The sequence below is a fragment of the Porites lutea genome, chromosome 8 (genome assembly GCF_958299795.1).
Source record: "Porites lutea chromosome 8, jaPorLute2.1, whole genome shotgun sequence".
Classification (NCBI taxonomy): domain Eukaryota; kingdom Metazoa; phylum Cnidaria; class Anthozoa; order Scleractinia; family Poritidae; genus Porites; species Porites lutea.
Window position 1 is genome coordinate 19,408,170 of NC_133208.1, and position 27,838 is coordinate 19,436,007.

Consider the following 27,838-nt stretch of genomic DNA (forward strand, 5'->3'; position numbering starts at 1 on the left):
AACTCCATTATGACGTAACTGTAAATGGCGCCGACAACGCAGACGTTTCCTGAAAAGGTCACCCCTGATTGGTAAAGCAAAACCAGGTACCATGGGAATCCCAAGATTAGGAATGGCGCGCAATCAGTCGCGCGCTAGAGATTTGGTACGAGACAAGACCAAAGAAAGGATAGAGGCCATGGGAACGAGGACAGTAAAAACATTTTAGGTAGCAGTTCTAAAAAGAAGATGAAAAAACAAAGAATGAGAAAGGGAATAAGAAAAGAAACTATTATAAAAATCTCCATTTAATATCTTTGCTTGGCCTATTTCTCAATAACATTGTTACTGTTTACTGAAAATAAGCTAACTGCACAATCAGCTTACCAATTTCCCTGGCAAAACCCAAAGGAAATTATAAATAATTTATATGAAAATTGTATTTGTTTAATTCATTGAGGGAATTGAACCCCATTTGTAGTATTCTGCAAAAGAGGTTTTCTCGAAACTTCCAGTAAAAACATACAAATTTTTCGTAGTTGCACTTCTCACATTGTTCGCGGTATCGTGAAAAGATTCTTCACATCTTTCGCAAGAGACAGTAATTCATTTTGTTCAGTCATAATGTGAAGCACCCTTGACTAGCGGTGATAGTTTCCGTCAACGTAAATCTTTTGTGTTTCAAGTCTTGGTCAATGGTGCGTCATTATTACATTAAAATTTCTTGTTATAATCAAGGCCCTCAACTGTAGCACAAAAGACCACTTGATCCCAGTCCTCGCGATAGTCAACAGCTCCTAAAGTATTCCACATGACCGCCGCTGAAGAAAATGCATACACGAACAACCCTAACGTACTATCAATGGCCAAGTATAATTAAAAATGTAGACATTTTCGAAGTTGTCTCACTTCATTACTGACTGACGTCATAAAATAGCAAGAGTCTAGTCAATACATCACTTATGATTCCACCAATTCTTATGGCTCTACTGTAGCTAAGTATAAAATTGGACCCTTCATTTTAACAACTATATTTTACGTAAATTTGACGTAAGAAGACTCTGCCCTCGAATAATTGGCCTCTTTAGGACTCTGCCACCGAAGCAGCTTATCGTGAGTCACGTGACATACTCGTGTGAGGTACAAAAGAGTGGGCCTGCAGCTGCTTGGTGTATTCACGTGAAGTCACGCGCGATATTGCGTCATATCGAACGTCACATCACGTGTCCTTCCTAATATAGCCATTTACAGAGCCGTTCATGGATCTTTTCTTAACTTCAAATACTGTGGATTCATCATCGCTGTCATCATCCGTGTCGCTTAGAATCAAACTAGTGCTCAAGTATTTTCCTGCAAAGAATTCAATCACATTGCGTTTAAACGTTGGTTCAATATTAGTTTTCTAGATAGCATGGAATATCTCTGTTAACAGAAGAAATGTTCGAACCAATTCTAAGAGCACGGTTTTGGTTGCGTTTTGGTTTGTTACGCTCTCTGCACTTATGAAAAATTTGGTCAGTTTGTATTGACTGGAAAGATCGAAAAAAATAGTTAACACGCAAAAAGACAAGCCAACGTAACGCAGATAAACAAAACCTTTTCGCGCATCTAAGTTGAAGAATAAAACAAGTCACATCCGGTTATTTCTCCTTTTTCCCAAATTTTGTGCGACAAGTTCCAAGAAGAGCTACCTTGCATCGCCCCCTCACGCCCAGGAATGTTGAACGGCTAACTAAGGATGGCTATGGTACAGCTAATGAGTTTGGTTAGTTGCCCCAATAAATATTCGTTACTGGCCAACCGAGAAGTCAAGATGACTGGGTATTAGCCATGTTCTTTTCGGTGTTTTTATGGACCAAGACGGAGTCGAAGTTAATTAAATGCAAAAAGAACGAGGCCAATATTCAGCCACCTTCACCGAATAAAGGATTAAATACAAGGCCAAAAAGAGAGGCTAACGCGGGAAATACGGGCATTGGCCAGCTCGGGTGGCAGGATTCCCTTCATTTGCTCGCTAGCTGATTCATGCATTACAGTAAACCCATTAAGGAGTACACAGTATTGCCACTGAAATTGACGTATGCACAAAGACTACAATCACCTCCTTTGGGAAGCATTTCCATACTCTCCAGTTTGTCATCATCCTCATCAATAACAGCGTACCGATGATGACGTCTCTTTCCACGCACGCGTCTCCTAAAAAAACGTTATAAGTTGTCAATCGTCATAACGGTCGCCGAAAGTCGTGCAAAAAGCTGCACATTTTGTAGATAAGACAACATAAAATCCGCCTTATGAAAGATGGAAGTCGTAAAGCATGGTCCAAAAATGGAAACGGGAGAATAGTTGGTGCTTCGTGATTAAATCCAATGCTTCCTTACCTCAGGCAGTGGAAAGCAAACAAAGAAGTTAAAATCAAAAGAATTAATGTGGCTAAAGCAAGAGCACATTATGGAAAGATGAGTGGTAAACAACGCGCAGAAAAGAGAGGAACAACACAAGTTAAGGAAGTGATAAATAAGAACACAACAATGAGATAAATCAAAAGAACTATGGAGGAACACTGAAGAATACCATAGTGACAAAAAAGTGTCAAAAATAAAGAAAAAGAAAAAGAAATGGTGTAACAAGTCGTCACTTTAACAGACCGTGACGTGGAATTAGTTGAAGAGAATCAACGAAAACGGGGAAGTAAATGCTGGATAATTCCACTTGCCCAAAGGGTTATAAAGGTACAAGGACTTTATTGTCTTCATATCATAACAAAAAATTGAAGCATACTCCCTAGTAAACACTGGAAACGGAAAAGATGCAAGACAATATAAAAATTCGATCGTGTATAGGGTAAGAGCTACTTGTAATTTGCCGTTAGAGGAAAGCCTGGAAAGCAAACTAGGAAAATAGCATGTCCAGAAATGAGACAAAATATTTATTTCATAGCTATAAAGAAACTACTAGGAACTTCTACTGAGAATTAGACAGAAGGATAGACATGGGTTAAAAAATAGTAATATTATAATAATAATAATAATAATAATAATAATAATAATAATAATAATAACAATAATAATAATAATAATAATAATAATAATAATAATAATAATAATAATAATAATAATAGAATAAAACTTCGAATTTGGAAAAGGCAATTTGAAAGTGAAAACGGAAGGAGGGATTGGACATGCAACTCATTAGACATACAATACCTATAGTCAGTAGAAGAGGTGTCTTCTGTCGAAGGAGCGTTAACAGAGACTACTAACTTCTTACCACGGAGTCTACAGACAGAAAGAACGGTAGAGCACAGAAAAGAAAAGTCGAGAATGGAAGGAAAACATGAGAGTATACCCTTAAGGAAGTATTTGGGGCTGAGATAGAGTTAAAGCTATACATTCTGCGCTTTAGGATTCTTAACGGACAGTTGAGTGGCAGAGAGCAAAATGCATGTAGTTCGATTAATAGTGCAGAAGATCAGTAACGTACACAGTGACCACAGTTTACCTAAGACTCGCACGACCTAAGGTACGCACGCTTGGGTTGGGTGATTGTGGGACGCAGTCGTATAGTGGCCATGATATGTCTTCAACACACACAGCCGTACATGAATTTATAAGGTTGAGAACCTGTTGTCGGTTGCAGGCAGTAGGAATGATAAGTATGCATTCGTAGATGATGTTCTTATATTAGCTATTATGAAGTAACTTCAGAATAGCCGAAGAAGAAAGTTTCTTTACCAGTGTAACCTTTACTCTCAGATACTTAAAAGTTTGGGAAAGCATAATTTTTTTTTTTACAATCAGGGTACGAATCACAATTTACTAACAACTTTTTGTTGAGCAAACAGTTTCTTTGTTTGATGAATTTGTTTGATGAACACTAAATCAGAAGTTGGCTAAAAATAGAAAAGAAAGAAAAGCTGATCGCACTCGCTTGTGTTTATTGTATAGTAGCCCCTAAATACACCAAATTATCAATATATTTACTCTTGTCTTATTTCTTACTCTATAAAGTCGTCTAACTGTAAGTACTCTCTCAGGGCTATCGCCACGATTTCAAGCTGCAGCGTGTATGCAATTAGTAGGCGGGGCATTGAACAGCTAAGAAGTTCAGATTTTGGTTTTGCTTCCGTTTTGTTCCCTGTGATGATAAGCTAGACTTTCGAAAAGTCCTTTTTTTCCTGGTTGGTTATGCCGTTTTACCTGTTTGGCGCGAAATTCACCGGTAGAATTTTCTACTGGTGACATCATGACAATTGACCAATGGGACAGTGAGTGATATTTCACGCCTCTCCCGACACAGCATATGTCAATCCCTTTTTCCCGCGTGAATTTATAATATGATTCAAAACAATTCGGCTTCGAGACTTCGTCGCTCGCTCGTTCGCTGCGCGACCTCATGCATTGAAGTTCGCTTCGCTCCCTTTTAAGAACTTATGAGAGGCCGACTTGTACCCAGTCTAAAGATAAGCATGGAACATAGTCAAGTGGCCGAGAGGAATTCCCGGCCTCCGACCCTTAGTGACAGCCCTGTATTCGGCAAACCGACAGTCGTTACAGAGTTTTGATGCAACACGCCAGTGCTGTATTAAGTAGAAAAATACAAGTAATTTAGTCTATTGCTCTTACCTTCCCATACAGAAACATATGGCCCACACTAACCCGCCAACAGCCATGATGATACCGAATATAATTACAGTTACATAGAGAATACTCCAATCTGAAAGTAAGACAATCACTTCACTTAAAGACCAAGTTATGGCGGGATGACTTGATAACCTAACTTTTAAAAACGAAATCCTGTGATGTTACCACTCAAATGAAACCTCTGACAAAATTTTTGTATAATACTTATTATTACGTAGAAGTTTTGGAAAAAAATTGTTTCGCTTATATACTGAAAACAAGCGAAACGCAAAGAGTCTCTGGTAGCTCTGTTGTCGATTGAATATACTAAGTTTATTGTAGAAGATTTTTCTGAGCCTACAGATAGCAACAGGAAACTTGGGACTGGAGAAAATTGCCTTGACGTGCCCTTAAACTGGATAAAAACCGCACGTTTCAAGAGCTGATATAGTAAGCTAACACAATAAAAACAAACGAAACAAAATGGACAAAATATAGACAAGTACAAACAGATTGCTTAAAATGTAGTAAAGTAGCTCTCAGAAACCTCCACTTGTCTCCCTAAGACAACATCCCTGCTATTATTTTGAGGATTGAAAACATTGTTTGGTTCATTCATTTGTTGTTTTGTTAGCTAATTAAGCGACTAGCCAGGGAAAACAGCTGACATTTTGTAATGACACCACTGGTTTCCCCCGCCAAATGACGTCTGAGGAATGAACGCAGCAATACTATACTAATGACGTACCACAACCCAGATCTGGGTAGTGCTTCTGATTGGTCGCGTCGCTTGGGAAATTTACTTAAACCAATCAGAGGCTCAGATCTGGGAAGCAAAGGTCATCAGTATGGAATTTCTGAAGTCGTTCCTCAGACGTCATTTGGCGGGGAAACAAGTGATGGCGCCACTAAAATGTCGGCGGTTTCTCAGGCTAGTTTAACAACTCGCTCTGAAAGCTTCGTTGTTCTCTTTTTATATACGCATTTGATTCCCCCATGTCCGGGAAGACATAGAAGATTGAGCGCTTACCACAGTTGCTCTCCTTTGTTCCGAAGTGGACCTTGAGAAAGTCCTGCATCCAGAAGCTTTCGCAGACGCACATTTTAGTGTGACGATCACAGTAGCCGTGCCCTGAACAGTTATTCCTGCAAACTAAAAGCAAAAAAAGCAATTTATAACACGCGGATAAACACAAGAAGCACTGTTAAGGTACAAATACTACGTAGTCTGCATAACAGGCGTAATTTTTTCACCTTTCTCGGGCGAACGAAGGCAAGCGCGAAGCGAGCGAGGAGCGCCGGACACGCGCGACGGAGGACGGTCAGAAAAAATAACGCCTTCCCCCGTCGCGCGTGTCTGGTGCTCTTCGCTCGCTTCGCGCTTGCCTTCGTTCGCTTGAAAAACCTGAAAAAAATAACACCTGTTATGCAGGCTATACAAATACTTACTGTAAGGTTCAACCTTTAACAGTCCAAATTCAAAGAAGCCTTCCTCATTTCCGATCTTTTCCTTTAGTAGTCCAGCTACTTCATAGCCATCCCTAGCTCCTGATACTTTGTTCTTTACGTAAAACACCACCATCAGGCTGTTGAAAAAACAGATAATTCAATCAGGTTTTCAACAGGCGATAAAATTATTTGAAACACTTTGCTCTATTGATGGGCTTTTCTGATGTTTTGCCGACTTCAAAAGGGGAAAATTGAACTTTTCGTCCCCATCCCCTCAATTCAATGTTGTGCCGTTTTTCGAGCTACCTGAAGGAAACAAAAACACACCCAACTTTGAATGGAAGGGAGGGACAGGGGTGTGGATTATTTTGTTTTCCGAAGGTGGTCTATTTTAGGACAACAGTTTTGTCGCCGATTGTCCCCCTTCTAAATGGGCGATCTTGCAGCTCTCGGAAGACCTCACGGGATTGCTTTGCAACCGGTTTGGAAAACAATAAACAAAGAAAGTTAACAATGGTACCTAGCGCGAAAACAAAAGAGCGGCGACCCATAGGGGTCCAGTTAAATTAGAGGTTCTGAAGACCTGCAAGGCTACTGTTCTAAACCTACTCCAACTGGGTCGCCTGCGCTTCAGTGCTAGTAATCTGGAATACCTGTGGCCTACACCAGCTTCTTTGAGATGTTCAACTATGATGTCTTCGTCCTGAACATCAAGAATAACTGCCAGCTTACGAATCAACTGCTCCTGTTCAAAAGACAACAACTACATCGTTCTATTATTGTAAAAAGAAGTTTCGATTAGTGATTTTATTGGGAAAACCAACATTTGGTATTTTGGATATGCGGTCGTTCATGAGAGGTTGGAATCAATGTGTACTGGTTATATGAACACAGTGATTCTAATTGACCGCAATCCAAGTACTTCAATATTAAGTTCCATGCTTTATTCGTTAAGTTACCTTATTTTCCTCAGTGAATTTGGTAATATCCACATCAAGGTACAATTCCACAAGGTGACCACTGTTTTCATCTGAAACGCAAGGTATTGGAGAACAAAATCAACAAAAATTACCTTGTTTAACCACTTTAACCATATCCCTTCTGCTCCTTCTCTGGGATGAGTAAAGCAAACAGGGAAAGAAAGTCTGTTTTTTAATTTTGAGGATTAAGGGTACTCAACTACGAAGGTAGAAGCGTAATTATGTTACACAAACAGCCTCGGGAGAATGGGTTTAGGATGTAAAACTATCTAAAAGAAACTAAAAAGGAAATCTGGTCTTTTAGTTACAGTTGCATGCGAAACTTGCCACACTAAATAGGGTTGATAATGACCATGGTGGTAGTGGTGGTGGTGGTGATGATGATGACATAGTGGTTATGGAGTTGGTGATGGTAGTGAGGGTGGGGTGGCAGAAGTACAATGGTAGTAGTGGTGTACAAAGTAATCATGTCAGGGGTGGAGTGGTGGATGGCAGGGGTTGGGTGGTAGAGGTGCAAATAACAGTGGTGATGGGCCATGCGTTCGAATCCCGTTGAAGTCCCGAAATTTTTCTTTTCGGGTTAATTTGCAATTGCTTAAATTGCAATTACCACTGCGACGATCATATCATTATTCCAATTTGCATTTCCGCAGTTCACCATCATCTTCATTCAGTGCTGATGGTGATAGTATGGCTCACATACCTTCCTTGACAGTTAGTAATACGTCATCAGTTCCCTTGAGGCCCTTCCCATCAGCCACTGTAAGCTTAAACTTGTACATTCCTTCCACAAGATTAGACAGTCGCAGTACCGCTTGATGGTCGCTGTTATTGATTACATCCTGAAATGAGCGAAAGACATACAAAACATAAGGACCAACAAATGTCAAAACCACGGTCTACATCTGTACATGAATTATCTCTAGATTTAGGTCAAAAAGGAAAAATTAAGTTTGGCGGATTCGAGGATAAAGTCACACATGTCGACCGGAAGTAAACTTTTTCCATTCTTGGGCATTGGTTTAGCCCAATTTTTAGGCAGTCGTCCCTGTAAGAGTAAAGACACTTGTCAACAGAAATTTGGTAGCATCAAGACATATTAAAAGTGAAAAGGACTTACTTCTGGTTGACGTGCGGCGATATAAAACTTTATCTAAACATGAAAACCAGACACGGAAAACTGGAACACAGGGTTTCACACAGGATTCAAATAAAATTCAACATGTTTTGTAATTTTCACTAAACTTGCATTCGACTTAACTCAGTTAGCAGTTTTTACGAAGGAAACAAATTAAAACCATGTTTAACTAAACAACTTTTAAACATATTTAAGCTTCGGTGTGAATTGGGCGTAAAGCTTCAACTTACCCCAGCCGCAGGACTCTTGGGGTCACGTGTCCACTCATACTCGACGATGCCATGATCGTCATATGAGCTGGATCCCACCAATTCAGCAGCTCTGTTCGGCAAATAAACAACGACATCTGGACCGGAATTAGCAGTGGGCGGCTTATTTATATCTGAAAAAATCAACAGCAAAAAGAACTTGTATAACCTTGTAAGTGCTGTTCCATTCTCGTTACAGCCAGATCAAACTGTGACAACAGAATGTGATTGGACTTACTTAGCAACTCACCACTGACATATTGACAAGAGCTACTGGACACGGCCAATTATCGTATTCGTTTACTCTTCACGACCAAAGGATAAGGAAAAACACTAGGCGACAAGTTTGTACAACATGTCAAGGCGACAACTCCCAGCGCTTCCTGTGTACCGGAGCACTTTTGTGAAAATCTTTGTTTCCGCAACAAGCCGCATCAAATCAGATTCGATTTGAGCGACCTGTTGCGGCAACAGAATACTGTTGCGGAGAAAAATTTTCACAAAGATTCTCCAGAACACAAAGGGTACTGCTGCAACGTGTCCCGCAACTTGTCTTCCCGCCTTTACACAAGGAGTGACTTGTTAACGCGACGTGTTGCAGGAACTTGTCGCCTTGTCTGTCCCGACGTTTATCTTACTGGTTGCTGCGTAGTGTACCTTTCTTAACGTTCACTGCTACTGTATCACTTCCAGTAAGCCCTTTGTCATCTGTTACGGTGAGTTTGAAAACATAATTCCCTTCCAGGAGTTTATTGACTGTCACGACTTTATCATCAACTCCTGACATCTCAGCCTGATGTGGGCCACTGCAAGATATAAAGGAAAATATTGAAGAAATACAGTCGAACCTCCACTAACGGCCACTTTTTTTGGGCAGACACTCCATACATTGCCTCTTGTTTAAACCTCTCTACAATGGCCATCTCGCTAAAAAGGCCACTTTCTCCTTTTCCCAAGATGGCCGTTCTGGAGAGGTTCAACTGAATTTTGCACGTGAAGAAGTGTGATCGAAAGACTTGGGTTTTAACGCTGAAGAGGTAATTTTTTGAGACTCAAAAGAACGTTTACGACGCTGGAAAATTTTCATTTGACGGTCACGGGAGATATACTGATTGTCTGGGGTGTACTGGACATTTAAATCAAATTAAGAAAAACAGTCTTAAAACAACTGCATGCATTACGTGCAGCCGATTCATTCTAAAAACTCATTAGAGACCTATGTGTGACCATAAGTGTGGCAATGAAAAGATTAAGAAGGTTGTGCTACAATTTAGTTTTTTCCAAACAAAAATGTATGTGAAACCCAGTCCTAGGTGCCATTAAGTAGAAAAACATCATGAAGAATCCAAAGCTGGCGAGCGTGACAAAAATTTTGAATTTTGTTGAGTGATCAAAAAAGTGACAAAAAAACAAAAGAAAATATTTTATAATATAATAAAAAAAATAACGTAGAAAGGCAAGGTTACCTCAGCTGTTCCCAGTGGTATTTCACAATTTTTTGGTCATCATGACTTGCTGAAGCATCAAGAACTGTTGAGTCATCTGGGTAAACCAAATCCTACAACAAATAATACGAATACAAACCGACAACGTGAAACGTTTACAGGTTTTCCGACCACTACAAAATTTGTACAAATGTAGGAAGCAATATCAAAGACATAGAATCCAATGGTACGTATTTGCACCATGTAACTGTTGTCAAAGTTTTCAGAACTTTTGGCAGGATGTACACAGTTGTTAACGTACCAAGGTTTCGCTCTTAAGAATTGAAATTTCAAATAGAAAGGAAACGGGGATTAACGAAATAGTTACCCCTATATGTATGCCACCGCGGTATAACGACAACATAGCCTGAATGTTCTTTGTCCGAACAATGCACAGCAACGTATTGATTCTTAGAAAAGTTTATTAGTTTAGCTGAGAAAGTTAAGTAAGCACCCTCGCGTACTTTTTACATGCGTAAATAAAATAGGGGCGTGAATGTATGAAAGGTCGCATGTAAACGTTAATGTGGAGCAAGGTTCAACTTTCAAATTTTCCATACATTGTCTCTATTTTATTAAGCGAGTAAAATTTAAATTACACAATAGTTGAACTCCACCTAAAAGGTAACTAAACTGACCTTATCAGAGCCAGCTACTGCCACCGGAGGGGCATTCTTCTCTGGTTGAACTACGACGGTGACACTGGAGCTGGCAGTCTGTCCTCCTGTATCTGTCACTTTCAATAGAAACGTGTAGTCCCCCACAACCATGTTGGACACCTTCAGAATAGGGGAACTTGTGCCCTAAAAAACAAAGTCATTTTTGAGTACGTTAACAAACAAAAATGAGCTGCCCCAGGGTCATCTATAAATTCCAAATTCCCAAGAAATTCCTCGGGTTAAACCGGTTAAACCTGTTGTACTAACCTGCATATCCCCTACTGCTGGACTAGATGGTGTCTTGCTCCACTCATAACTCACAATACCCTGAAAATGTATGACAACAAAATGTTTCACTTAAAAGCTTTTAGAAGTGTTAACGCTGTAAAAAGGGCGGAGCAGCCAAATTATGAATAGAAAATTGATGTTTGAGTTGCACCATTCTACCATAAAACACGTTGACTCCTACATGTAGTACCATTGTAAAGACATTGTACAAAAATGAGGTACAAGAAGTTGGCTTATGTTATTACAAGGGCTTCTCCTACCATTGCAAAGTGATAAACGTTTGATGCATGAGACTAGCTCGTGGTATTATATTGATTCTTCCTATCATTGCCGAGCCATACAAAATCTGTAAACGAGCTCAGCGGTTGACTGAGGATACCACGTTGGCTCTTCCTATCATTGCAAAGCCACTTGTAATAAGGGCTAGTAAAGATTTAGAAGCAAAGAAGAAAGTCGACCTCCGGACAGCAAAACCAACAAGAATTGGTCCTTTTTGTACCTTGTCATCAGTGCTACCATTTCCATAGAGAACAACGTGATCCACTGGGAGTACAATCACCACATCATTCCCTGCACGTGCCACAGGTGGGTAATCTTTCTCTGTTAAGAAAATAAAAAGAAAGAGTGCGCAAAACTTGTGAAGCCAAAAGCTCTTCAACTCCAGCTAGACTCATAGGAAACATTCTACAGTATAAGCAAAATAACCTCATCATGTCCCTATGGAAGACATTCTCTGGCACAAAAGTGCATCTAAAATGTAAATTTGTTTATTACGATAAAATAATTGGAAAGAAGAGGAGAAGTTCTAGCTTAGCCTGCTCCAGGTGCTCTCATCTCCTTGTGCTGTCCCCACAATCTGAACGCCTGGAACAGGCTAGTTCTAGTTTGAATTTAAGAATGAGGATGCAATGGTAACTAAAAAATTCGGGATACTCTACAACCTAATAGGAATCTAACGCCTGGTATGTACAGTGTATGCTAACGTCCTGACACAAAAGGTGGATAAAAAGTTTTTATTATTTCCAATTAGATAAGAAAAATGGTGATACATCTTCTGATTAACCCTTTAAACCCCAAGATCAAAATTTGAATTCTTATTTGTTGCTCCTATTCATTTCCTACAGAAGTAGTAGGGAGAAGTTGATAAAATATCAAGCAATTTCATCCTGTGTGATCACGTCTGTAATTCTCATCACCACTCTGTTTTGCAAAGCGTCAATATTACAAGGAGAAATTTGATGCTGATCACTCTTAGGGCTTAAAGGGTTAACTGATCATGTTCAGGATTGCAGATACTGTACACTCCAATGTCCAAGATTGTGTTGTTACCATTACAGTCAAACCAAGTCAAGCGTATCCCCCAAGATTCTATTAATGAATTGATTATTTGAAAAATGAATCCGTTAGTCCTTCCCGTAACTGGTGTCAAATTCAAAGCGGCATTTCTGCATGCCTAATGAGCAGTGAATATTTTACGAGAACTTCTCTGTATTTGGTCAGATTGGAAATCTTTGAATGGATTAAGCTTCTTAGAAGACATTTACATCAATTTCAGGAAAATGGAGCTGGTAGAAATTTCATAACTGCCTCGCGTGTGAATTCACGGCTCATTACACATGCAAGAATTCAGAGATCAATCTGAAATCTACAACTAGCAACGGATTCAACTTTTGAATAATAAATTCATTCATGTATATTTGGGGGGTACGCTTGACCTGGTTTGACTGTAATAATAATAATAACAATAATAATAATAATAAATACTTTATTTATACTGCAAAAAATAGACCAACTGAGTACGAAAAAACAGCTGGTATAAACTTATGTACAGTAATAAAATATTTCAAGATTAAAAAGAAAAAAACAATAGTACATAGTAAAAAAGCAGAGAGACTAATATTTACAACAAAAAAGGTGTTAAAAAATTAAAATGAACTAATCTACAAGGTACATTTCTGCTGTATTTTGTCTTGTTTTTGCAAATACTTTTAAAAGATCCTAATGTTAGGCCATCAACCAGTAATTCATTAGGTAACTCGTTCCAATCCTTTGCTCCAGTGAATTAAAAGGTACACTGGCCAATACTGGATTTGACTTTAGGCAGATGAATTTCTCGTCTATTTCTTAAAGTTCTACCATGGCATTCGGATCTAAAGGTCATATAATTATGAAGTTGCGTAGGACAGGGCTGATTGTTAACAATTTTGAACACTAGCTGAAGATGAAAAAAATCTTCGCCTACTAGATAGTGTTCAAAGACCTAGTTCGTCTCTCATCGTTTGTCAACAAGTCAGGTGGTTTGCCCTTAAGATTTCCAAATCTTCTAAGTGAGTGGGAAATATTGTTAAGGATTTATCAACAATTCCTCACCATCATTGACAGTCACTGTTGCAGTAGTGGAATCTGATTCACCATCTGAGTCAGTAACAGTTAACCTGTGAATGCAATTTAAACACCTAGTCAGTCGTGGTCAGATGGATGACCGATACTCCCAAATACAAATAGTTACCCCCTGTAACTGACTACTTATCTAGTTTTGTCTGCCTAAAATGGTGATCTGAGGACTACATCTCGAACATCCCTAAACCTTACACGCCTGGAACCATATCGTTAAAGCAAGCTGACAAAATAATAGCACCAGTTCTAATCCTCTTATGAGTCCATTCCTGTCTTGTTAAGAGAAACACGCAAGTTTTATTGAGTTACTTAAGCTCAAGACTGCTAAAACTTTGATTCTGAGTGCAAAGCAAACAGTTTTCTAGGCTAGGTAATTTTTGGAACTTTCAAGAAATGGGCTACTGGTCAGTCATACAAGCAAGTCATGTGAAAAAAGAAACATTATTTCCAAGCTTGGATACCCAGTACTTTTTTACACTTTAATTGGCCCTTTCAATAGAGTGTTAAATAAAAGTTACATGACATACTTAAAGGTGTACACTCCTGGTACAAGGGACTTCAGCTGCAACACAGGCGAGTCTCCTCCAGAGCTCATCATCTTATTCTTGTCATTCAGAGGACCTTTAACTTCTTCCCACTTGTACTGAGTAACTTTATCATCGTCTGAACTCTCTGCAAATGAGGGGGGATCAAAATACTAAATTCTGTGCACATTTCGCACGATCTTTGTCATATAACGTATGAGTATTGATGCAGTTAGATATATGTGGAACTTCCTTCTTGTTTAACCCAAAATGGTGAAAGAAAGTGGGTGACATTGTCTCTGAATTAGCTAAAAAGAATAATAATAATTAAAAAAAACCAAGGAGAATAAAAGAGAACTGGACATTAACATAGTTTTGCTGAAGTCGAAAATGGACTTGAATGAAAACCTATCAAAAATCTTTGCAAATTTGTACAACAGAATACACCCCATCTCTTCGTCTTGGTCCACAATGTTCAGTGGACTCAATTTTTCATATCAAGATAAACATTGCTATACAAGGCATTTATCCTGCCTCCTTTCAAGAATTGCAAGCCTCTACTAATTGGAGTTGGGAAGGGCCATTCAAAAATGGGAGACGCAAATTTCTATATAATCTGAACATTATTTAATAAATCATACTGTTATGATGACGCCTTAAAAACAGCTGGTATACAATCCTTAGAATACTGCAGAATTTTCTTATCATCATTAGCCTTGTTATTTTGAATATTAAATATACAAGAGCCCTTTTTTAAGATACGGAAATGTGACAAGTATGATTTGCGAGGCTCTGGCTTCAAGGTGCAACAACGAAGCCTTTCAACATCATGGCTGTTATTCTTTCAATCTTATATTAAGTCAAATCTGGAACAATTTGCAAGCAGAAGTTGCAACTTTTAAGATTGAACCTTTCCTTTGATGACTTTTGTAAATGCCTTTTATACTCATTATGACTAGTAAATATGTAAATGATTTTTAATTATTATAGTACTTTATATATCTTTGAGTTTTTTTCCTTAATGTATCATTGTAATTTGTAATATGTAAATAATTATTCCAGAATTTGTATATATTTCAAATTATCCCTTTAATACGTGTTTTTGTATTTCTTTTGGACCAATATTTTTATTTCACACGAGTCTTTTAATGAGTTATGACAGCTATTTGCGGGTAAATAAATTATGTCTATGCCTACATCGCAAGACACAATTGCTGCATTTAAGTGATGAACTCTGTGTTATGGGCTTTATACACACAACTTGTATCAGAATTTCAAACATGATGCATAGAGGCAGAAGAGGGAGGTTGGATGTTGACAGTGAATTAGTGATATAAATGCCCATTGGAGAGCCAGGTTGTGAGCCCTGTACATACAGGGTTTGCATCTACTCACTTGATCCATCAAGGACTACTTCATTGGTAGGAAGAGTGATGGTTTGTTCCTTAGGCGAAATGTCAGCACGAGGTGGCTTGTTCACTCGAGGAGCTAAAACACAAAATATTATAAATTCAATACAGGTATTTAAACGAGTCTTTGTATAGTTATGAATGAGGACAATAATTATTCATGTAAGACTTACAATTACAGATCCAACAACATGGCATAACTATTACATTGACGTACACGCTTGTAACTTGACAGCTCAGCTCTCAAAATAGTGACTTTTACAGGAAAAACTAGCAATTCAGCTCTTGAAAAAGGACAACGATGTTGATAGATTTTGAAAACATAGTGTTTGTTTTGTCATACTTTACAGGAGAGCACAACAACAACAACACCAACAACAAACAATGTTTCACCTGGCAGCACAGTGACATTTATAAAGGCATATCCATAAGCTTGGTTCTGTCCTGTAACTTTGACCTTAAACTGATAGACTCCTGATTGATCAAGCTGAAAAGAAAATAAACAAATTGGGCTTGTTTCCACCCCTATGGCACTCAAAGAATACACTGTATAGTCTCATTGGTTACATTTTGCTACCCTTTGCTAACTAACACACTGTACTGATCAGGTTGGAGTCAAAAGAATATACTGTACACTCTAATTGGTTACATTTTGCTACCCTTTACTAACTAATACACTGTACTGATCAGGTTGGTGTACAAGGGAGAGGCAGCGGTAAGGGCACTTCACTCCTACTAATATCGCCCAGGGTAGCTCCAATCTATGCAAAACAGTGTACATGGGTTGATTTGGGTTTTGGGTGCTGTGACAGGTTTGCTTTCAGGAACTCTGGTTATTCTCTTTCCAAAAAAACACAACACTTTAGGGGATTGTGCTTTTTATCTGCTGACTTTAACTTATGGAACAATCTGCCCCTTTATATCCGTCTTGAGGACAATTTGGAACATTTTACATCTCTACTTAAAATGTATCTTTTTAGACTAGCTTTTGATATGCAATGTTTTCAACCTACTAGCATCGTTTACTTTTTAGCTTTAATTACTATGTTCACTTTAGCTTTTTTTTATTTTAATATTCAAAGCATAAGTTGTTACACCTTTACCTTTTGATCAAAGAAGACGTGTTATAAATTTTTAACTGTCATTATTATTATTATTATTATTATTATTATTATATTATATTATTATTAACATTATCAAATTCCAATTTGCTTTGGAAAGCACAAAGACTTTCCATGAGTTTCTCAGAACTTTTAATGTTTCATACACACAACTTACATTAAGATTAATAATCAGATACATTACCTTCACAATGATATGCATACCTGACTGAGTATAACTCTTCTAGAATCTTGTCCTTCCATATACCCATGGCTACCTTCTGGAGCAGAAATCTGCTGCCAATGGTATGAATAAGGATTTTCTAATGAATACAACAGCCAAGTTATTAGCCAAGTGTGAAAAGACCAGATTAGGAGGGGGGAGAATGCAGCTGTAGAAGTACAATGTGCAGTATATTATGGGAACATTATACAAACCTGATGTCTCTTTAGGCCATGCACTGGCGTACAAGCTTATTGTGTTCAGAGGCAGTGTTAACACCTTATTGTCTCCAGCAGAAACTTGAAGAGATGGGTGTGGAGCTATAAAACCAAAAAGAGAGTATGATACATGCTTCTCTTCAGAAGAATTAAAGAATTAGTTGTCATAACTACACGTACATGTACATGCACTGTATACAGACAGCACCAACCACTCTGCAAAAATGGGTGGTGTTTGTATGAACATGTAGTGCCTTCCCACCACAGAACAATAGTGTCCTATTTGTATGGAACCCTCTCACAAGTATTATATCCAGTAGAAACTAATAATTATTATTACACATTTTACTCACTGTCTATCATCTCATTGGCTAAGAGCCTACAGTTAATTTTGGAAATCAGCGCCACCTACATGTACAGATTAGTTAGTTATCTGCTAGCAGATAACTGAGTAGTCTGTAGGTTGCAAGCGCGATGCATTATTTCCAGTCTTGAGCAATGTCGAAATTTAATCGGTTCCATGCAACAGTGTAATTATCATTATTTATTTCAAAACAATGTATAATAAATCAATTTTTAGATTTGGTTTTCATTATATCTGGAATAATCAAGGTCGAGGTAAGTGTTATCAGCCTTCGCCTTTGGCTCGGCCGATAACACTTACTTCGACCTTGATTATCCTGGATATCACAAAAACCTCATCCAATAATTGTTTTTAGTATATACTAAAACAGTGGATAGTGTTTTTTGCGCGCTCAGATTGGCTACTCAATCAGTGAATATCCTGCACTATTCACTGATTCACCTCCAGTTCCTCCGAGCGAGCGACGCCAAACTCGCGTTGTGAGCAAAATGCCTTCCCGGTTCGCTGCCGTAAACAAACAAAGAAATTTCACAACTAATTAAGCAAGCTGTTTCCGAAATACACAAAGAAGGTGATGAAGTTCGGATTGGAAGTTTTAACAGCTAATGCTTTGTCTTTTTGACACGAATTTATCGATAAAACCGGTGAAAAAGTTTTTTGTTTACAAATGCAAATTAAGTTTAAGTCTTGTGTTACTTTATTTAGTTGAGTTGTTCATAAATAAGCTTAAAACTAAATTTAATAATCTTTTGTTATAGAATGATTTTAAATACAGAAAGAATTCACAACTCCTTTTGAAGAAATTTCCCCGCAAGAGCTAAACAAATGCCTTCAAAAGTTTTAATTGTCGGCAAGAAAAAGCGACGGCCGCAGCCGCCCGGTCATTATGCGCCAAAATTGTAATCGTTGGCAACAGTATTTGAGTTAAAAATCATCATTTTTGTGCTCAATTATCTCACTGTTTTAGTATATACTAAAACAATTATTCACCTCAGTGTCGGTGGCTAGTCGTGGATATTTACCTCACTGCTTCGCAGTTCGGTAAATATCCAAGACTACCGACCTCCACTTCGGTGAATAGTTGTTATATATATAGATTTAGCCAAGGCCAAATGCGAAGCAGTCATATTATATACTTTTAATTACTTAAAACCAAAAAATTAAAACGAATAAGCTTCAACCTAAGCAAACCCAAAAATTTATACCTAACTTATATTAAAACAAACAAACAAACAAAAAAAAATATAAATTGGAAAAGAATTCTTACCCATATGTGTGCATCGTTAACCTTGCCCCCCCCCCCCACCAACCACACCCCTAAGGCTGTTTGTCTTTCATGAAACTCTGGCTGCACCCAGTTCACAGTTAATGTTTATAGGTCAATCCAGGTGAAATTTTACCTTTCAAGTACCCATGCATTTTGGCGATAAATCGCATAGTCACCCGGACATTTAGAGAGAAAAAGAAACAATGACAACAAAGCCGATTCATTCTTTTTCAATGTTAATGTCTACATTGACCTGGATAACAGAGAAAGAGCTAGAGCAAGAAATAAAAAAAAAAAATAAAGGGGACCAATTTCGTTGGAAGAGGAACGTGACAATTTTATAGCGGCAGTGAGAAAATGAGAAATGCTAGTGCCCACCAAGGAGAAAATGAGCAGTAGTGAACAACCTTTCCTTCATAAAATGTGTAACTAGGAAGTTTTATGTTGTATTGGTGCAAAACAACCGCAAAGAAATGCACAAAAAATTGTGTTGCACGTGCAAGGCTGTTGTTTTGCTAATTAGACCTACTGTTTTGTTTTGGACATTTCAATTCCCATTGCCGCTTAGCATTACACAGTTTTATATTTTGTTTGCGTAAACTATAAAAATCAATATTTACAAAAGCTTTGCTTTTAGCCCTGGCTAAGTCTATATATTAAAACCAAACCGAAATGAAAAAAGGTTTCCTGGCAAGTAGTCTGTCGACAAACAAATTTCCAGATGCTGCATGAGTTCACCTGTCAAAAATTTGACCAATCAGGGGTTGAGGGGTTTGTTCCTGGAGTAAACCCTCTTTTAGGTATGGGGCTCCACTGCATGCGCTTTGTGCGTGCGGACACTCCGCTATAAACTTTTTTTGGCTGTTTGTCCGACAAAGAGATTTCCCGCATTGATCATGCAAGTTAAAGTTCTCTTTTTGTACATGTACAATAAAATCCTTCATTGACCAAGCTTGTTTGGTCAAGATGGCTGAATATTTGCCTTGTTCCTTTTTGCGCTTTTATGGAACTTGACTTCGTCTTGGTAAATAAAAATGCAAAAAGAACATGGTCAATATCCAGCCATCTTGACCGAACAAGCTTGGTCAATAACGTATATGTTTTGGAACTGACCTCCAGATGAAGGCTTTATTAAGGGCTTCGAAGTTGTCGTTTCTGTAAAAAAAAACAAAAAAGAAAACAAGAATTCTGATAAGACAAAACCAAAAAAATACCAGGCAAAAACCATCTTAAGATTAAGAGAACTTGTAACTATTATTTCAGAACAATAAGGTATTGTTCCAGAACAAAAGTTAAGATCCCTCTTATCTTAAGAAGGTTTTATGCAACCTGGCCCGTGTCCAGTACAGTGAAAGCTAGGGGAAAGTTAGGTTACCAGATAACTTCAAGGATCCAAAATCCAAACCAGTTTGCTTTCATGGCAGGCTGATACACAATTTCTGAGCTTCCTTCTTGCTTCAACGATTGAACTAAATCACCCGACAACAGAAAGCCAACTGACATTGCCTTCTTAGATTTTTCTAAAGCATTTGATAGTATACTGCACGAGGGCCTTCTTTTTAAGCTAGGACGTCAAGGAATTGAACCATTGAGTGTGCACTCTCCAACTGAGCAAATGTTTTAATAGGAAAATGATCAGTATCATTATCAACTGACCTGTAGAATGGGAGCCATTCTTTTCGGTAGAAGGCCCTACAAATTCAAAATCATACCATTAACATCATCATTAGTGTGCATTGTGCTGATTGACCAAAAGTTAATTTTTTCATATTTTTAATAATTATAATAATATAAATTTTGTGCTGCATTAGTAAAATTTCAACAAGCGACATGACCTTGAAACAGTGACATACATGACACCAACTTCATAATATACATACATATGGCAACAAAATAATGACACGAAGATGGGTTGAAATTGTAACAGCAATGGAGACAAGCACAAATACAATGGTAAAATACTGACAGGGACATCAGACTTCTTCCTCACTACAGAGTATACAAAACAAGGTGTTTTGAAATTCGAGTGAGGTGCGATATTACAGAATATCATTATTAAAATTCAAACTTGGGACGTACATTACTTGCCTTGTTAAGAGGGCCTTGTTGTACATAACAGTGACATTACAAACACAATAATTCAAAAGTTACCTTATATACTTATACATGTAATTCTTTTTATACACACTTTAAACAGGGTACAGTGGAAACCTGATAATACGGTCACCAATGGGCCAAAAAATTTGGCCATATTAACGAGGTTTTTTTTACAAGGAAATGTATGGTGGTTTTTGCCAGACAGCCAAAAAAAGTGGTCGTAATAATGAGGTGACTGTATTACTGAGGTGGCCGTAAGGCGGAGTTTCATCGTATTCCACTTCTCCTTTTTTCTTGTAAGGAAATACATTGTATTGAACAGCCAACATCTTATTTTCTCCTTTTGAAACTTACCCATTGAAACATTAGGTGGAAGAGAAGTTGCATTGCCTTGCTGTGCCAAGTTAACTTCAGTTTCATGTGTGATGTTTACAATTGTCGGTAAACTTAAGGGAATTGTTGGAGCTTCTGCTATGGAAGATACCACTGAACTGGCAGGAGATGGAAGTGTTACATTATTAACCTACAGTTTAAACAAGCAATACACTGTTGTTAAAGGAAAACAGCTTAATCATATCTACAGCGGTAAGGAGCTTACACAATGACAAAGACACTGTATATACACGTACTGTAAGCAGTGCCTCTGACAGGGTGCATGGGAGTGGGACTGTACAATTAATTTGATCAAATTCGCACAATAATCTTTTGAACCTAACTATTGTATCCAGAGAAAACCAGGTTGCTGAAGTTGGAAGCAAAAGCGGATGAATAAAACATTCATAATGCTTTCTCCAGGGCACTGTTAACAGTAATAAAATTACAGGTTTGGCTGTTTTCTTTTGTGCATCAGAAGTCTGTCAATCTAGTTCTCACCATATGTGACCAAGTCAAATACAAAATGCAATTTTTACCAAATAACATATTCTGCACTTCCGATTAGGACTTACTGCTATAATAGTGGAAACCAACCAAAAATTAATAGCACAACACTGCCTTGATGTACTTGCCTACTAAACAAATCAGTAAACTTTGAGCAAAGCAATCTTTTACCCACCTTTGCTCCATTATCTTCATCATTTAAAACACTTGGTTTAAAAGTTGCGCCAGGTCCAACAACATCAACAGCGGATGACATCTGATTTTGTTCAGGAGCACTAGGCTTTATATCCCCTAATGACACTTCAAGAAAGCTTCTGTTTGGGTTTTCATCTGTTTTTGCACTTATCGGCATTGTTGTCACTGTTTGGCCTTTTGAACTCTGTTTAGATATAGGCACCTTCTGTGTAGAATCATGCTTTGTTGGCAGTGGTGAGCTTGTGCTTGTTTGTTGCCCAAACAAAGCTTTGAGATCATTGGAACTATCGGCATCTAATGCTTTTGCTTTTTCTGCCTCTTCACTCTCACTAGGCTCAGCATTTTCATTAGAACTACGTTTTGATCCTGACAAAATGACAAAGACAAACATTAGAGCTAGTTGAGTACAATAATTGTGTATGCCATTACCTTTACACCCCCATTACCATACCTTCAACCTTCACTTGCAGTGATGTACATGACACATTCAACAAAAAAGCGCATCATGCATTGTAAAACCTAACTGTTTACTCATTGATACATGTACAAAAAGGACATAGAGACTTAAATTTTCAAGCTCACTTGCCCAAGGGCAAGGGTCTTGGCAACTCAATAAGAGTTCCAGAATCTTTCACTTTCAAAATGAAGCTACAAAGTAAGTGCAAAACCGTTCTTGTAAAAATGAGTTTTATTTGCATGAGAAAAAAAGTTCATTTTCACCCATATCACTGGCTTTTCACTTAGCCTTGCTTTGAAACAGGGGCTTGGGGCACAATGACATGTAAACTGTCAACAAAGACAAGTAAGCAGTCCTGATGGTGCTTTTAAAATGTTAATTCTGATCATAATTTTAGTAACCAAATTGTGTATTTACCTGAAATATTCAATTGTATGCATCCCTCTGCCCCAGTAGATCCCTTTGGTGGTAGAACAGTACAGTTTGGTAAAATAACAGCTAAGTAGTTAAACTCTCTTGCAACTTTAAAATCAGATGCACATATGGTACTTTCCAACTCTTCACAGTCCTCTTTACAAAGTCTGACTGGCTTAATTGGCTTGTGCGAACTCGAACAGTAAGGATACGTGTTAACACAAATAGCTTTAAGTGCGTATTTTGCACACTGTTCTAGAAGTCGTGGTTTCAGCAGGTTAAAAGGACTTCTGAGACTCTCTTCTAGTTTTTTGGGACTCTTGCTTAGGTATAGCAGTTTGGTTTTATCTAAGTAGTTACTGCAGACATGACCATGGTAATGATGGCAGCTGGCTTGCCTGGAAAATGGAGTAATAGACATGCATAAATTAGTTAATAGATTATTCCAGTGTAATGAGTGCCCAATAAAAACGTTAATGTTTCAGACAAAGAATTGATGGTCTCAACAGTATTTGTTACAAAAACAAAACAAAACAAAACAAAAACAGTGTCAAGACTGTTTGACACATCTCAACATTGCTGTGAGTTGTTGCACATAACATGTGTACTATCCAAGAGGTTAATAACCATTAAGCCCTTACGGGTGTATTAAAGTGATCAAAATCAAATTTCTTCTTTAAAATGTATACTGATACTTCAATACATTGATTGGTCACAAAAATAAGGACATGGTCACACAAAATGACTTTAACTGATAATGTACAACTGTGACAACCTCCCCCCAACCCATCTATAGGGAAAGTATAGAGGCCACAGATGAGAATTTTAAATCATAAAAATCTGACCGGTTTGATCATTAATCAACTTTGCAGAGTATGGACATGTAAGAGCAATGTGCATCTTCTTTTTTTCCATGTGAATACTGCATGAACACAGTGCTATTATGCTTATAAATTTTTAATGACCATCATTACATTTTCTGTAATTTTTTTTGCAAGGGAACAAATTATTTACTTACAAAAATCTGTCAAAAAACAGTGAAAGAATCAAAATAAAACTTACCGCTTCTCCCTAATAAGTGTCCTGTCTGCTTCAAAATCTAATGCTCCTTTACTGTTGCAAGAAATAAAATGAAAAAGCATTACCATCACTGTAGCTCAACCTCAAGCCAGATGCCATTAATAACCTTATACAGAAAAGAAAAATAATGCAAACTGTATACTAAGCAACCCTCCATTCCAAGTTGCAACCATTTTGGTTGCCATGGTGCCTAATATTTTGGAGCTAGCAACTTGATAATTTGCAAAAAAGTCTCCCTAAACCAAAAGAGTTGGTTGCCAAATGGTGACCAAGCAAAAACTTTAACTTGGAGAGTTGCTGAGCAAAAAAGAATTTCTGTTAATGAATATTGAAACACCTCTTATTCAGTGCTGTGAGCAGATAATGAGTGCGAATATGCTCTGGTTCAATTTTTACCCTCAGATTCAATTGTTTTTCTTTGCTTTTGGGTATTGTAATAAATGATAAAGAGTTTTGAACAAAGGAAAATACATTTAGCATTAAAATTTAGGTCAAAATTGAATGGAAACAAAGTAGAATGGATGATCAGGATTGATTGGGAGACTGGAGAGAGAGTGAACAAGCTAGAGGGGACTGGAGAGAGAACCTGAGGTCCTCCCCAGTTTCCCCTTGCCTTGGAAAAAGGTTGGTACACTTCAAGCAGTCAATATAATTAATTTTAATTATTATAAAACTCAATTTGCCACTCCATAAACTACAGAGAAATGGATTGAAGCTTTTGGCAAGGGATTCCTGGGATAATTTGGGTGAAAATTATGCACATGCACGTAAGCAGTAAGTAATTGATGGTTGCCTGTCAATAATACTGATCAATCACAACTGATGCTTGTTCATGTTATGAATCATAAGCACCAAAAGCTAATATAAAGGCTCCAGTTGTTCAATCATTAGATAGTACTATCAAATAGAGGAGTGCTATCCAAAGGATAAATATTGATCACTATTCAGTGGATAATGCAATTATTGGTTTCCCTACTACATGTTTACTTATCCACTGGAAAGTGATTTATCTGTTGGATAGGGCTATTCATCATTTGAACAACTAGGGCCAGGTCTGTACGCCTTCTTTCCGTAGTTTGTGGAGTAAGGAATCAGAAAACTGTGAACACCTGGCCCTGGTTGTTCAAAAGCGACACTGTAGATAGCGCCATCCAGCTGATAAATCACCTTCCAGTGGATGGCATAAGGGAAACCAGTTGCGCTATCCTCTGGATGGAAATTTATCTAGTGAATAGCATTATCGACCTTATTGAGGCCTGAAATATTTCAGGAATGATAGATTTTGCCCAGTTTTAATTCCCAGAGAATAATAATTTTAATCTAGCTGGCCTAGCTATCTAGTCTTGGTTGACTGTTAGCTAAGGTTTTCATGCCCACAAGAAAAGGTATCCAGTACAGTGTGAACAGCTATCCAATGTGTGACTCTCCACTTTGCAGCTTTGCTCTGTTACAGAAATTGTGTCGAAATCACAATTCTTATGCGTGACCAGAAACCCTATCTGGTATGGTTTTTGTGTCAGGGCAAAGGCTATCTGGTACAGTTGTACAGTGTAAACATAGCCTAAGAGTGACAGATGTCTGATGCATGTCATTTACAACTCAATCATTCATGAGACAACTAAGTGACAGTTTACAAACCTTTCTTCCTCTCTTTTCTTTAAAAGCTTGGCTGAAGATTAGAAGAGAACATTGCATGTTATTTCATACACATGTAAAGTAAAATAGTTACGTACATGTATAACAAATTTAATTATATACAGAGAAACCAAAAATAATAAGCAATAAATGAGTTGACAATAATTAAAAAACGGCGGAATTTTTATACACCAGTGCTCAAGATTGTTTTTGGAAAAGTTTATTAAACAAGCCGTAGGGTTAAGGTAAAGTAAGACATTCAAAGGCGAACTAATCATTCTATACATGTACATTGTGCAATTTTGCTTTTTGTAATAACAACATGGCAGCCATGATTACCGTATTTATTTGATTTAATGCTGCCCTTGAATAAAAGCCACCCTTGATTAAACGCCGCAGACTGAGGCAAAATTGTCAATAAACACCGCCCTCAAATAAATGCTGCACCTAATTAAAAGAAAGCTGCATCTATATTCGGGGATAATGAGAAAAACCTCAGTACCACTTGGTAATCTACACCATCCAGACAATTACGATTCTAGCTCAGCAAAATAACAAAGACATTGGAACCTTTAAAGTACATGATACAGTCAACTCTCATTATAGCAGACACTGTAGGGACCTCAAGTTAGTGTTCCAATTAGTGAGAGTCCATAATAGCGGGAGTTTATTTCTGTCAAATCTCTGTAATTTGTTTTTGATGAAGATTTTTACTGCTGTCTGTATTGTCGGGGCGTCCGTTATACATTGTAGCAGGGTGTCTGCAAGGCGAGAGTTGACTGTATTTAAGTAACTGTGGTCCGTGATTTAAGAAAAGTGATTTCCAAACAACACCCTTGAATAAAGGTCGCCCTCATATGAAGGCCGCATTGGGAATGCCAAAAATTTAATAACTCCCCGGTGTTTATTCGAATAAATAAGGTATTTCAGGGAATGTTTTGAGTAATACCTCCCTCCCCCACCCCCAGCCACCCAAGGCCGATTTTAAATCAAGGCATAGTAAGGTTACTACCATAAAAATGTCCAAAATTTTATAATGTTAATTACGGGTTGAATTTTGATTATATCATGTAGTTTAATATTTGTAATATTGATTTTAACAGTGGTAGCTTAACACCACAATTTACAAATCAGTGCAATTAGTCACCATTCGATTTGAAGAAAATTAGAACAAATATAAATTTTTGAACGAAATTAATTGAATGATGTGTTATTAAAATCCCACCTTCCAAATTAATTTATCGGAACACAATGTGCAGGGTTTGGAAAATTTAGGATGTACATTGTAAAGTGAATAATAATCTTATCGACTGGGTTTTAAAAATATATTATGTCTACATGTAGATGGCTAAGCAAGCTCCTCCTTTAAGCTATCAATAGAATACCACAATCAATTAACAAAGAATTGCCCTATTTGAAATTACAAAGTACAGTGTACTAATGAATCCTACACTTATCTATAAATATTCTTAAAACAACTGTAAGATTTTCTGAAATCAAGGACAGATTATGCACGCCTTAATAAGCGAAACAGTCTTAGAAGACTCTTCAACAAATAAATAATTCATCGGTTTGTTCAGTCAAGGTTTTCGAGCATTTGCTTTCAAGCTACACAAGCACAAAAGCTCTGTAAACTTGGCCAGCTGTTCTGGGGTTAGGAAACAATAAGTTAAATACAAATATAAGCTTAATAAACAGGTCGATTTTCGCGCGATCGGTTGAACTGTAGACTCAAATCGTCTATGCAAGATTGTCGGACGGAACAATGGCGAAACAAGAATGTTCTTCAAGAAACAACAAAGGATTAATTTTTTTAAAAAAATCGACGTGCTCAATTGAGCGAGCTCAAGAGGAAAATGTAAATATAAGAATGAGAAAATACCGCAGCTTCAAAAGCAAAGGCTCACAGTGACACAGTTCATCAAGTTATGAAGTCAATCAACAGAACGTTTACTTTCAGGCCCATTTTTTGGCAGCATATCCAAATTTTCATACTATAACCATTAAGCCAGAGTGACAACAACTTGACTTACCGATGTTACGCACGAAAATTCTCGGAGCCACAACTCCAGAGCGCTTAACGTTCTCTGGTATGCACGCATGGGCGCTTCTGCACTGAACAGAGAAGCATCCCCCATTGACAAGCAACGCTAACTCGCATGAATCACTTGCACAACACAGTTGTTTACAGGTTTTCATGCTTGCAGTTCTTTGTAGGAGAGAGAAATCTCCAGCTTCTGCTCCCCCGCGTAGAGTAGCTCTACGCCACTCTCGACCATCCTTGTCGCATTTTCTAAAGTCGACATTCGAATTCGAATATACAACCCCTGCAAACATAGACAAACGCAGATTTGTAATAGGCACTTCGAAAAACGAGCCATAAGTGGTTTTCCGTTGAGACACATGCATACTAACCTAGGAATATAAATAAATATAATAAAGACAGGCTACTACTACGTCGTATAGCCCAACACAGCCCACACACGCCGGAAGCCATTGCTTGTCCGTGTTGTTTCTTGGTCAGCTGATTTCGTTCGAATTTAAACTTGTATTTCTTTCACCGATGAAGTTGCTAAGTTCCGCCAGAAAACGGTTGCATGACCATGAACCCGATTAATAGCTTCCTTTAAGATGATACTCATAGTTGCAACTTGAGAATTTAACTCCACAGCTTAAAATTCCAGTAGATCAACTTCCTTTTACAAGCGTCCGCCATCTTGATCGGAAACCAG

General features: G+C 37.8%; 1 protein-coding gene across 1 annotated transcript; it reads right to left on the reverse strand.

Moving 5' to 3' along the window:
- Positions 1 to 269: 269 nt before the first annotated feature.
- On the reverse strand, positions 270 to 27,838 carry LOC140945956 (dyslexia-associated protein KIAA0319-like protein). The gene is made up of 29 exons (XM_073395020.1): positions 27,522 to 27,838; positions 27,140 to 27,433; positions 25,110 to 25,140; positions 23,454 to 23,504; positions 22,395 to 22,789; positions 21,501 to 21,886; positions 20,801 to 20,969; positions 20,006 to 20,041; positions 19,463 to 19,504; positions 16,716 to 16,820; positions 16,503 to 16,600; positions 15,571 to 15,664; positions 15,164 to 15,256; positions 13,772 to 13,916; positions 13,218 to 13,282; positions 11,347 to 11,447; positions 10,827 to 10,886; positions 10,539 to 10,703; positions 9,883 to 9,974; positions 9,074 to 9,222; positions 8,399 to 8,550; positions 7,734 to 7,872; positions 7,010 to 7,080; positions 6,704 to 6,795; positions 6,051 to 6,187; positions 5,632 to 5,754; positions 4,605 to 4,695; positions 2,081 to 2,175; positions 270 to 1,329 (listed from the first exon to the last, which is right to left on the reverse strand). The coding sequence occupies exons 1-29, from the start codon at positions 27,601 to 27,603 to the stop codon at positions 1,199 to 1,201; spliced, it is 3,684 nt and encodes a 1,227-aa protein (XP_073251121.1). The 5' UTR covers positions 27,604 to 27,838; the 3' UTR covers positions 270 to 1,198.